At 37.5% G+C, this 13906-nt stretch overlaps 1 protein-coding gene across 4 annotated transcripts in view; it reads right to left on the bottom strand.

Annotated features, from left to right (window-relative positions):
• The window catches only part of RAMP3 (receptor activity modifying protein 3), a 182584-nt gene that overhangs the window by 146578 nt on the left and 22100 nt on the right, over positions 1-13906 (bottom strand). For 3 of the 4 annotated variants that reach the window (XM_058026710.1, XM_058026717.1, XM_058026703.1), the window contains exon 3: positions 11820-11952. In XM_058026710.1, coding sequence (XP_057882693.1) covers positions 11820-11952 — 133 coding nt within the window. Of the gene's footprint in view, positions 1-11328; positions 11453-11819; positions 11953-13906 lie in introns of those variants that run through there. The other variant, XM_058026724.1, reaches the window with a different exon arrangement.

Here is a 13906-nt window from a genome sequence, read left to right as displayed (position 1 = left end):
ACTACTTCTTGTGCCTTGTGGCTTTCCAAGACTGTTCCAACATCTCACACACACAACAGAAGCAAATGGTGGACCCAAAGGGCCTTACTCCTTATCCACAACTGGGTATGAAAGATTTGAGTGTTGCAACATTCCCTGGAGTTGCTTAAGGGTACGGCAGCAACCTCCTAAGCAGCTGCAAAAAACATTATGTCAGAGGATTCTGGATAAGGTCCAGCTAGACTGTTGGTAGATTAGAAGCAGAGGGACCCAGCGTCTTTCTGTCACCTGGGAAAGGTAGCAGTTTCGTAGCTCCTGGATCTGCTAAGTCTATTTAACTTCATCTTGGGCCCAGCTAAACTCTACCTCAGTTTGAGGAAGAACAATGTAACACGGCACACATCAACAGTGAAATGTGACAAACCCTTGAGGTAAGAAAGCTGTTATGGGGTCTGAAAATATTTAAGCACTGTGAGTAACCAAGTAGTAGGGTATTTCTGAAGCTTTATCCAATTCCTCTTTGGCTGATGAAAACAATGACTTATTTTCATAGTGATGGTTAAAAACCAATCTGTTTCCCTGCACAGAAACAGCCAACACCAGAAAGAACCTTATATTTTTGCACCTACTTTTTGTAAGTAGTAATACTAATACCTTATCCCTGCATACTATGAATCAGCCTAGACATGTATCAGATATACTCCCCAGTAATAGGAAGCAAAAGTCCATTATAGATTACAGTGCAACATGGTAAGTTATACATAATACAGAACCAACCTAAGATCATTACGCTTCTTAAGCCCCCTTCCTGCAGATAAAAATTGGACTCAGGACCTCACTGATAACTCCCAGTTCCACAGGCAGACATAGAACCCACTTTTAGATGCCAGAACTCTCATTTGAATATTTCTATGTTTATTTTATAATGACACCTTAATATGAAATGTAGCAGTGAAATGTATGAAAGATATCTTATATCTGAGAGAAATGCAAAACATCAATTTTTTGAGAGCTGCAAAAAGCTGTGCTCATAGTTGTTCATCAATGCACTATTGCCTTGACAACCTTTGATTTCCACTCCTTCTATACTCAGCACTTATCTTAGAGAAAATTTTTAATTTCACTGCCATTTCTCTATTATTTTTATAAGCACTACTGGCATCTCATACATTACCTTCAAGTTTGTCAATGCAGCCAGCAAAATATGTCTGCCTTTTGTAGATTACACTACAGGCTGAAGAAAGTGACTTATCTTCTTAAGAGTGCAGAAGACTGCACTTCATGTCTTGAAACTACTTTCCAATACATAATTACTACTATTCTGTAAAGATAAATAGAAATGCCAGAGCGCTGGCAATTAACCATGTAAAATACATTTTTTTAAGTATTGTTACATAAAAAACTTCTGTAATTGAAACAAGACTCTGAATACAAAACATAGTAGTATTAATTCATACCTATTGTGTTGTCAGCAGTTAACCACATGACTAATACCACATGTAGCCTGGAGCAAGAAAATCTATTTTTTTTTGTCTCTTTGTCTCTGCTGAGTTAATCTCCATTATTGTATTTTCATGGTTGATGCATTTAGAAAACAAGAATGCAGAAATTGTTTTGCAAACCAGAAGTAGCAGTAAAGTTTGCATTAACTTTTCCTTTTCATAATATATTTATATATTCATTTTAACTGCCTCTAAAAATATACTGTCCAGCATATTTTCTCTAAAAATATGCTGTGCAGTATTTTGTATTATGCATTGCATAATACAAAATACTCAGTCCATCAAGTTATACCATACTATTTTACCACCAAGCAATTTTACACAGAAATCTTATGCAATGGTTTTTATTAAATACAGCCCTTAATAATAAACTCCATGAAGACTGGTTTTGATTACTGATCAAAATAAAATTCACAATAAAATTACTGATCACAATAAAATTCAAAAGGTCATGAAAGCTATTGAAAGGCATATCAGCTGTCAGTCCTGAGATTTGACAGCAGAACTGCTTTCTATCATCACCTCTAAGTTACTTACATTATTTTTTCCAAGTGACTTGGAATGAAAATATTCTTATATCTTGAACTATTTGTCAGTTGACTCGGAAATATCAGCACTGACATACTGATGCCACCTTGTGTGTGTAAGCTACCACCATTAGTCCAAGGCACCTACTGAAGTACACATCAATTTGACCCACAGCATCCTTGCTAAAATATTGTTACTGGGGTCTTCAGGTGACATTGACTTCAATGTTGAAAATTCTTTTAGAACTTCAAGAAAATACTGATATTTATATCACTGACCTCTTGAAAAATGCTAGATTTCACTCCCTTGTTGAAAAAAAAAATACTCAGGACAAATAAATGTAACAGGCGTTAAAACTTGCTGAAAAAAAGCTCTTGAAAAACTGAAATCTGACATTAAAAACTGAAAAGTTTTCAGCTCTTGATAATGATTCCTACTTAGCAGCAGGCTCAGAAGATCCTTCTCTTTTTTCATACCAAGAGAACTTTCACAAAGATTTGCAAAATTATTGATAAATTGAAGAACAGAAATATTTGAGCCCTTAAAAATCTTGAAAATATGGATAATGGGCTGAAAAAGCACGTTATTCTGGCATGATACAGTCATTATATGGTTTTTAATGGAAGACCCAATATCTCCCATGATTTAACAAAGAAAGAAACAGTTATCCCTGATGAATAAGAAATTCCAGTTGTTTTCTCTCCTCCCCATTCCACTCCACTGGTATCCTTGAATGGTGGCTTTTGTAGACTATGATTACAACATGCATTGTGGTATAAATAACAATTATATAGTTTTACTTCACCAAATCTGAGTTCTTGGTAGTGAGTGTATTTAATTCAGCAGCCTCCCAAAATATTGGCAAATTTCTCTTTATCCTCTACAATAAACCCCTTTACTGGTTTCAAGTGAGCTCTGCAAAGCAAGGTTTTGTTTGCAAAAAGCAAGATTTTTCAGTGTCTAAAATGAAAACACAATAAATCTAATCAGGTAAAAACTGGTAAGGCTTTGCTAGTTTGTAGCATAGCTATGTCTATAACATGCTGCAGAACAAAATCATGGCTTGGAATTTATAAGCAAAGTGGTCTGCAGGTCATCACAGAATTTAGAAATGTCAGTGTTCTTATTATAGCATTACAATTAAGAAGTCAGAGTAATTCACTGAAACATTCAACATTCATTAATGTTTTTCACCACCCTTCTGCATCATGTAAGACAGCCACAGAAAACACAGTGTTAGAAAAGCATTGCTGTAAATCTCCACTAAAGAGAGAAAAAGTATTAGAAATGAGTATTCAACACCCTTCCAATACCTTACCTGGAATTATCAAATACAGACTTTATTTTCACAGCCATGTATTATATAAAATGACTGTGCCTCTCCTTTATAGCAAAGGTGAAAACTATAATGCACTAAAGAACCGTATTTCAGCCTCTGCGTCTATCAGGATGAAAGCAGTTATATGGGAATGATGTATTCCTGTTTCATGTTGAGCCCTGATGTCTGAATTCAAACTAATCACTTTATTTCTATTCATCAGGACATATTCTTATCTACACAATACAAAATAAAGCAAATACATTTCACATGAAAGTATGATCTGAAATTGAGGTCCTATGGAAGACACTCTTTTACACTCCCATTAAGGGACCCGCTGTGCCTTTGCATTAACCTCACAGCAACTAGGAGGGCTGATCCCAAAACAGCACATGATTGTACACATTCTCAGCACAGCCCTGGGCCTGAGATTTTATAAACTTTAGGTTTCTTTTATTCCCAATGTTTTAAATAATAGATGGCAAGCATTATTATTTCTGCAATGAAAAATTGCTATTGTCAGCTACCAGCATGATGGCAACACAAGTGCTCAAACACGATGTTCTTCTCCATTGTTTTACTTCCTCACACCTAACTGATTTATTAGCTGCTTTGCTTTTGTTTTAAAAAGAAAGGCATGAGTCACAGAAGAAAAATAATATGTTCTTGGGATAACAACTACCAGCCTGGTTTTGCCATTGCTGCCATGAGTTTTATATGGCTTTTTTAGTACAAAACTACTGTAAGTTTTGATAGGTAAAGAGGTGAAAGAAATACACAGGTAAAAAATATTAAATATCAGTATCATCTTCATTTGATGAGATGAGAGCTGAAAAAAAGCAGCAACTGCATCTGTATGAGAAGCTCAAACGAAGACAATCCTACCAAAGAAGACCAAACGCTGGCATCCTTTTCCTATACCCAACTGAACACTAAATGCTAAATCAGCTACACTGACATGAGGCCACGCAAAGTGCAGGTTTACTCAACCTTCCATCACAGAGACACTGAGATGACAAATAGTATTTTCTTCTACAAAATCTGGACTAACAAATCTGGGAGGACTTGCAGCTGGCTAAATAAGGGATTTTGGTCCCTCTTCACAGTTAGATCTTCAGGGGAAAAGAAGACAGTACTCTTCAGATACATACAGAACTTGAGGCAACAAAATTGCAGAAAATTATCCAGACACCAGGCAATACAATGGCCTTTTGTTGTGCAAGCACATTTGTTATTTGCAGCATTTTCATCATGACTTTGCTCAAGGTAAACCATAACCAATGTATTTGTCTGTCTACAGGCATATGAATCCCAACACAAATACAGAGTACCCCCTCCTAACATGACACAAATGAGGAAGTGGGACTTCCTTCAATCAGTACTGTTCTGGATCTAAAATTATATGTGCTGGTCACTCAAACATCCAGTTTCCAGCAGCCCCAGGTTGCCTTTCAGGCGAGAAAATCACATGCAAAACTCCAGATTCAAGACTTTTCTGATAATATTTAAAAGAATGAACCAAAGGTGTTGGCTTTCTAATTGTGAGACCAATACCATGGGAACATATTAGTTCACATGAATCGCTGGCTCACCTCAGCTGCAAAACAAACCCAGTGGCTTGTCTGAGATTTTCACTAGGGATCTGTACTGAGATTTGATATAAAGGAATATGCCAAGCCTACCTGGAAGGAAACAGAAGAGGTATATACCCAGGAAATGAGAAGGCTGAGGTACTCTAATTACATTTTTGCCTTGGTCTTCCCTGGCAAAAACTCCAGGGAGTTTTTGCAGTCACTTGCAGAAGGCAAGGCAGGAATTTGGAGAATGAAGAACTACCCACAGTAGGAGAAGATCAGGTTCAAAAATATGTAAGGAACCAAAAGGTCCACAGGACCTGATGAGAGGCATTTGAAGGTCCTGAATGAACTGGCAGAGGAAGCAGCTAAGTCATTATCCATCACATTAGAGAAGTCACAGCAGTTTGGTGAAGTTCCAATGGGAAAAGAGGAAACAACCCTCATTTTTAAAAAGGAAAATTAAAAGGAGCACCTCTCCCCTAAAGACAGGCTAAGATATTTAGGGCTGTTAAGCCTGTAGAAGAGGCTTTGTGAAGCCCTTACAGCACCTTGCAGTACCTGAAGGGGACTAAAAAGAGGCAAGAGAGACAGCAGTGACAGAACAAGGGCAAAAGCTTTAAACAGAAAGAGAGTAAGTTTGGATTAGATATTAGAAAGAAATTTGTTATTGTCTAAAACAGCTTGCCCAGAAAAGCTGTGGATGCTTGTCCTAGGTTGATTATATGATGCTTTTGTCCCCAATCGTCTTGTTCTGTTTATGCTGAATAATAAGTTTTGCACCTTTAAGACTGGTTCTGAGAGTGAAGGGGGGAGAGAAGAAGCGCGCAGTTTGTTTTCAGACACTGCACTCACTCCTCCACATTCTTGCTCTTGGACTGTGTTGTCTGCAGACGGACAGACAGCGGGACAGAGCTCTCCTTTGCTTTTAGTTAGTTTAGCTAGCTGAGGCAAAGAAGTTCCCTGGAGTGTGATTTTTTTTATCTGTTTATTCCCTTTTCTTTGGGCCTGTTTAAACCTGCTCTGTGATTACAACATGGATTGAACACCCAGAGGAGCACCAGCAGCTCACACCAGTGGCCCTCCAGGCCGGGCCTGGCCTGCAGCATTTCCAGCACTGATGAGAGACTGAGTGAGCTGAGCTGCAACCCAGGGAGAGGACTTTCTGAGTCTGTCATCTCTTTTGAAGTAGCAAGGGGTTTTATTGTTTAATACTGTTTAGGTTTTATTGTTTAATAAACAGATTTTTTCCACTTTTTTCTAAGGAGTTGTTTTCTCCTGGACTGGTTAGGGGTGAGGGGCAAATTGAATTTGCTTTCCTAGAGGAGCCTCTATGGGGGTTCTCTCCAAAATTTCCCCTGATCCAGGACAATACTCCATCTCTGGAAGTGTTCAGGGACAGGTTGGATGAGGCTTTGAGCAATCTGGTGTAGTGAAAGATGTCCCTGTCCACAGCTTAGAACCAAATGATCTTTAAGGTCCCTTCCAACCCAAACCATTCATCAATTCTATGGTTTTCACAGTACATTCCTCTTCTGTAGAAGTTTTGTCATTAGCGGCTGGATGCAATCGCTGATTGGTGTCTACATCAGGCTTCGTGCAACAGTCAGTGGGGAAGATGAAAAAACTTAGATAACCAACCAAGAAAATTACTGAGTTTGGAGGGTTCTTACATACACAGCAGAGGTTCTTAGCTCTGAGCTTTAGGAAGTGTGGGCCTGTCATTTCATTTTGGGCTGCACATGTTTCTCACAGAGTTTGCCTTCCCATTGATCTTCATGTGATCTGGCTTTCTTTCATGTAATATTTTACTAAGTTTCTTTGAAAACTAGGCACTTTTACAGCTAGCTTAGTTGGGCCAAGTTTTAACAGGCAAAACTCTCACTGACTTAAAAATTGTGCAACAGAATTAGTTTTCCAAATTACATCAAATGTAGTAATACAGATTTTTTTTTCCTTAACTCTTTTTACAAATCCTTGGCATCTGTATAGAACATGGGTGGACTCCCTCATCATCTTCAATGGGACTGAAACTGTTTATAGAACTGTCATTTCATGCGAAGTGTTGTGGGAAAACTACACTAAGGCTGTACAGAAAAAAGAATAGTTATTTACAGTAGGCACAGACCTTGGACCATGCACAGAGTAAAACAGAGAATTTCATCACGTACACACATACCTGCAACAAATCTGCTTCAGATGCACAGTTAAAGAAAAAATTTGCCCTCTTCTATTCTGCTATGAACTGAAATTTAAAACATCAGAAAAATGAGACTTTTAACATCTTCCAGGTACTGTAAAGCAATGTCACAGAGCCACTGTTTCACAGCAAATCAGGGACTTCTAGAGCTGTGAAAAGAAATGCAGAGATTGGAGGAAGAAGTTTGTTACAATCCATTCTTTTTCTCAAACACAACATCCAGATCTGACCTGTGTTACATGCACTACTTTGATAGAACTCTCCTCCAAAACACAAGTTGCTATTTCACCCTTGGACTCTAAACCCAATGGCTGGTAAACACAGAATGACTGACTGGGAGCTCCCAAAGCAGCAGGCATGCAACCCTAGCAACCTGTGGGATGAGTGCTGCAATAATGGTATTGGCTTGAAATAAGAGAATGCCTCACTTGTAACAGATGACGCAATCTGTTTATAGATGTAATGGATCAATAGTAATCTTTTAAATGAAGAGTTGATGCCTTTCCATACTATAGTCACTCTCACAGGGCTTAGAATGCTGATTATTGGGCAGATTGTGTGGCCTGTATTATGCAACAGTGCAGACATGGCCACAGCCATCTCTCTGGCCTCAAAACTACTGAAATGCTGGTAACTACACTCAGAAGTATTTGGAAAATGGTGATGCAGAAGAGAGAAAACTGGTATGTGGGAGCAGGCCAAAAGCTTAACAAACCACTGAAAATCTTCTTTAGTACATTTTGGTCTCACATTTCCTTAGGGATTAGGCCTAGGAGACACATACAGATTTGTTTAGAGACTGTTTGTTCTAGGTAAATTGTTTCCAGGATCCAGTCAGAAGCATTTGAAAAACTGTTTCATGAGTTAAGAATAGAAAGTAATCTAAGCAATTACAATAAGGAACATTTTTTCAGGTTCATGTAAAACAGCTCTGGGCACTTCCATCTTCACCTGGCCACTTGCTTCAGGAATTAGTCATACCTGGCCTCTCAACTGTAGTCCTACACCAGGATTTATCACAGCACACAAAAAAAAGTATGACTGTTAATAATGAATTTTGGCATGTGGACAGTAGTTGATTTTACATATTCAGCTGTAATTGCTAAATATTAAGAAGACAATGAGGAAATACAATACATACTTATTATATATAATGCAGCACTATTAACATAGGTGTTACTATAAGTAGGCATAAAAGAAATACTACACATGAAAAATAAAAACCTTCCTGCAATTTCCAGTCTTCTGGCAAATGAAAAGTGTATTTGCTTTCGTTAATTCCTCATACAGCTTTCACCCACACTTTAGTCTCTGCTTATTCACCTTCCATGTACCATAATTTTGAGTCTTTTAAACAACCTTGTTGTACTTTCATCTTCAGAGCTCTCTCTCAATAATCTAAAGGCCTCAGCAAAACTGCAACTAGGCAAACTACTTCTCTTCTGTCAATGAACACCTCTGGCTGTGTATTGAAGGTTTAACCTTTTTTTGTAAGCTGTTTGTGGTTAGCCTTCATATTCTGATGTCCAAGCTAGAACCACTAAAATCCACCACATGTAAATGACTTAAAATATGTTAAAATCTCACTGTGATCCCTCATCATATTTAAGCTTTCAAATACTTTAGGGCAATTTGACCCAGAGTACTTGTATCCTAACTAACTGCGAATTCTCACAGAAATATGCAAAAATTAATCGGGAAACTTTCATCTAACAGTGCTTCTGTAAAACTTTACCTGAGAATTTACTGTCTATATGTGATCATCTTACATTTCCAGCAAGATCAATATCAGCTGTGGAAGCTAAAACTCTCATATTGGTTTGCAGTATCAGCTGCCACAGCAGCCTCGTCTGTTCAAAATCAGTGAAAAGGCTGCTTTTTAAAGAACACACGTTTGTTAAGAATGTCAGAGATGTCAGAAAAACTTACAGGTTAATTAGGTTACAGAAAATTGGAGTCACTGCAAATTCTCTCACAAATGTTTAGCCAAATGGTGAAGCACTACAGATAATTGCTATTTACAATCCCATAACCAAAGGACAGCCATTGACACTGAAGAGGTAAAACTCCTCCACAAAACAAGGAATTTAGAAAATTAGCAGATTTCCATTAACTGTTACATTTTAATATAAGTTACAAAGATTTATTTCAAAGTGAAAAGTGCCATGTAGAAATTACTGCATGAAGAAACAGTTTCTTTTACATAAAACTCACAGTTTTAACCCACTATCTGATCCAGACTGATTGTTACTGCTGGAGGCTAGATGTAAAATCAGCACAAACTAATATTACTACATTTAAATATATATCTATCCATGAGCACTTAAAATTCAGATAAGTTTTTTATTAATTTGTCAGATTACTCCAAAGAAAAAAGTCCTTCTGTCCCATCTCTCAGGGTTCTTTCAGTGAGCTGGAATAAATTAATCTCTATGTGTCCCTGCTCACAGCAGAGGTGTTGGAACAAGAGGATCTTTACAGACACTTCAAACCCAGGCCATTCTGTGATTATATATGCTTCTTATAGAATGTATGACACCAAATAACAATGTCTATTCTCAAAAAAGTAAATATCTTAAAGGTAGATGCGCATTTCCTGCCTCTTCAGTGCAATGAACCCTTATGATAAATTAGTAATCAGACTTCTAATGCTTGATTAACGCTTGATTCAAGAGATAAATTTGACAACAAATTCCTCCTGCTACTCTTTTCTAAAGAAGAACGTGAAACATCTAAAACAAGGTTTTTTAGACAATATATATTATGTTAAAAATGTAAGATTTTTAGTCTTTAAGAGCCTTGAATTCTTCTGGTACTGCTTTTGAGGAAAAATGAGCAAAGCCTCAGACTGACCAACTTCTTCAGAAAAATTTTATTGTACAGGGAATGAAAACGACACCAAACAGTGAGCACAACTGGAAAGGATAAAATCAAGGTGGATTCTTAACTCTAATTAAAAGTCAGGAAAACTCAAGAGACTTCAATCACCTCCAAACCTTGAAAAATTCTTGCACACAATATGTAAAATCTTGAATTAATTTTAGCAGAAATCTCTCCAAAAGCTGCATGTTTTTTCATCTGCATTAACAGAGGTACAGTCTAGTATTTTGGATCCTATAGGTACTTTTCACTGCTGCAAGTAATCCCATTAGCTGAGGTCACTTATTGATTCAAGTAACATTTCATAGAAGAAATCTTGTTTTTCTAAAACAATTATAATGAACATAAAATGGAGCAAAATTATAAATAAAAAATAAATATAAATAAATAAAACATCTAGTATTCACACACTTCTCTGTCAGATTTGACTGCAATTTCTGCAAGCTGGTTTAGAAGAGCTAACCTTCTCTTACTCTTCCCCACAGCTGGAGAGAGCTGCATAAGTGCATCTTTCACTCCAGTACCATAAGATTTAAGAATCTACCTTTCCACAGATTGCAAGATTTTAAAGTAATCAAAGTGTGTGAATAAATGTTCTAAGAAGGAATAGCATCTAAATTAATAATATGTCAGATTATGAAACATTATTAACAGGTGGGGCATTTCAACACAGGTGTTGGTGCTAAGGGAGTCATGGGGAACTGATGCAACACAGCACTGCAGTCCAACATTTACATTATCTGTCCAGTCTGTTGGTGATCAGCAAGTTAAAGTCTGCATCACATGACACAACACTAAACAGGACACAAGACCATTATCCTACTAGGACACATCTGGGGCTCAATGACACTCTAACAGGTGTGGTGACAGCTGGCTTGAGGCTACTCTGCCTCCACAGCAGACTCCAGAAACAGCACCAGCACAGCTTTAAATGCAGGAAGTGTTCTGCTTCAGGCTGGCTCATACCATACCAGGTCTAGTTCACTTGAGGCTTGTTTTCTGAAGTGCTGAACACCTGCAGCTTCTTCTAATTTCAGTTGGTGTGGAGGGTACTCAGCACTTCCGATAACCAGGCATTATGCATGAGCAGACATGGTATTAAGAAGCAGATGTTCCACAAAGCCAAAAATGCCACCAATTTCACAAACCCTGTGAGCTTTTTCGAGATCCAAATTTGAAGTGTGCAGCTTTATAGAGAAATGTTTAAATACTTCCCATAACTTTGGAACAGGAAAAAGAGATTAGAGAATAATAATGCCACCCTCACGACTGTCAGTCTTGCAGTATTTTAGACATCCAAACAGAATGGGTGGTGCTTGCTTTCTCCATGCTAGCTGGCAGGCAAAGAAGTATATGACAGCAGGTTCAATAGGACAAATCACTTTAAATTTGGATAATTTCACATGAGGTGAATTACTGAAAGAATGTCATCTTACTGAAGAAAAGGAAATCAGAAGAGGGAACTGCATTCCTGTCAAGAGAACAGCATGATTCTAAAAGCATTATTGCTTTAGCGGTTTCACAGAAGAGATTAGTTACAGAACATTTGCTTAAAAGGCACAGAAATATAGATTAAATGTAAACACAACTGTCTGAGGTAATGCAATAGCAGCTAGTATTAAATAGCCCATTGGTTAGTTTTCATTAAAGTAGACTATTTTGCACACTGAGTTAAGAGCCAGGTGTCTCTGTGTGCACATGGCCTCACTGCAGGGCTAAAGAGTGACAGCTTAGCCCTCTGCAAGGGGCAACAAAATACAGAAGGTTTTCTATATTCTGGAACATAAATATTTTATATACATTAGGGGAGAAGTATTAAAACCAAAACTAACTCTTACATGATAAATTCGGTAAGGTTGCACCACTTTTTTGAGTCCACTCTCTTCATCATCTCTTCAAAGGATTTTCCACAGGCAGGCAACTTTTCTAACATGAGAGATTCATTGCAGAGCTCACTCTGTTGACGTGCACCTAGGAAACATCAGATGCACCTTTAATCACAAACACTGAAATAGAAGCACAAGCACATCACTCAAATTTGTTCACACAGTCCAATATGCCATTTACATTCTCATAGGCTTAACATTTAATTTTCTGAGCACTTTTAGAAAATAAACAAAACACATATTTACATAAATATGTTAAAAACATAACTTTGTATAAAAAACTAAAGGTTATCATACATAGTACTGCCTTTTAAATCTAGCATAGAGGAACCTACCTAATCACTTTTTTAATCTTACTTAGCTACTACTCATATTAACTCATTACCAGCCATTTGCATTTTTAGTTAAAAGCTAACTGGATTTCCCAATCCCACATTTCAGTGTAAAAAGCACTTTTCAAGTGCTTTTTCACTTACACACATGCATCACATTCAACTACCTATATTACTGTGAAATTACTTTAACATTGGAAATATTTTTATGTCTTACCAGCTAAAGGGTGTGAATTTCCACAATCAAAGCTTTTTCTTTAGTATAGCCACTAAAGGAATTGTCTAGAGATCAAGTCCTGTGAGGAGCAGCTGGGCGACCCTGGGATTGTTAAGTGTGGAGAAAAGGAGGCTCAAGGGAGACCTGATTGCTCTCTACAACTTCCTGAAAGGAGGCTGTAGCCAGGCAGGGTTTGGTCTCTTCTCCCATGCAACAAGCATTAGATCAGCTCAAAGTGCCAATGGAGGTTTAAATTAGATATTAGGAATAATTTCTTCACCAAAAAGGGTGGAACAGGCTACCCAGGGAGGTGGTTGAGCCACCACCTGTGGAGGTATTTAAAGAATATGTATGTGCAGAACTTAGGGACAAATTTTAGTGGTGGAGTTGGCAGTGTTGAAGTAACAGCTGGAGTCAATGACCATAGAGGTCTTTTCCAACATTTCTATAATTTTAAGAATAATCTGTAATTATCAAATGCTAATATTGCAGCATATAGCTACTTGCAAAGAAAGAGTTAATCTTGACTTGAGCAAGCCTGTAACTTTTTCAACCTATAATGGCAACTCCAGTATATTTAATCAGTCAAATGTTTTTCTCACCCAGCACATTGTACACTACACCCAGTGTAGTCTGCACTGGAATACAAAGATAATATTTTAATATTTGTTATAAAATTGAAATTTTGAAAAAATTCTCTTCAGACTAATGTGTTTGATTTTGATAAGGCTGAAACATTTTGTTTTGATCAAGCCATTAAACGTCTTGCTTTACCTCTACAGATGCCACCATTTTGACCACATATAAAAAAATGCATTAACATTGAAAATTATCTGTAAATATATGTATATTGACATCTTTAATACAAAAGCCTAAATTAAATTAGTCAGATTTTTTTTCCTCTTCACAGCAGCTCAAATTCAAGAAATGTGTTTACCTGAAAAAAACTGCAACCCTAAAACAAACTGGTATATCAGGGAATCCCCCCCGAGAATTCTGCAGGAACAGCTTTTTTTAAGGAGAACAGACCATTTACTCCTAAAAAAAAATTTTACTGAGAACATGTTTACACCAGGGAGAAGAGGTATTTCTTTTGCTTCTATTAGTTACTTTGAAAGCAGGATCCTATCACTGCTGAAAAGAGACAGTGGTTCTAATTTTGTGTGGTAACAGCCAAACACATCGCCTGAAGCCAACTGAGGTCAAAATCAGGCAGGACTTTGCTTGGTAAGAAGAGAAGTCCTCATGGCCCCATTCATTACCATCTAGTAAAGAAAACTGCAAACTCTAAGGCAAGATGAGTGGTCTCAAGCTTCACATCACAACCCAGCCATCAGATACTCAGAAGCTTGAGTATCTCCATTAGAAATGAGGCATGTGATTGTGAAACAGGTTTGAGCGAACATCATTTCACACAGGAAGGAGCTGGTTTCTTTGGAGCCTGGGCAGAAGCACCTTGCAAGTTCACTCCAGGTATCACAGTTGACTCC

This window comes from Melospiza georgiana, chromosome 1, assembly GCF_028018845.1.
Source record: "Melospiza georgiana isolate bMelGeo1 chromosome 1, bMelGeo1.pri, whole genome shotgun sequence".
Lineage (NCBI taxonomy): Eukaryota > Metazoa > Chordata > Aves > Passeriformes > Passerellidae > Melospiza > Melospiza georgiana.
The sequence above is the reverse complement of the archived record's forward strand: the minus strand, read 5'-3'. Positions and strand labels throughout refer to the sequence as shown.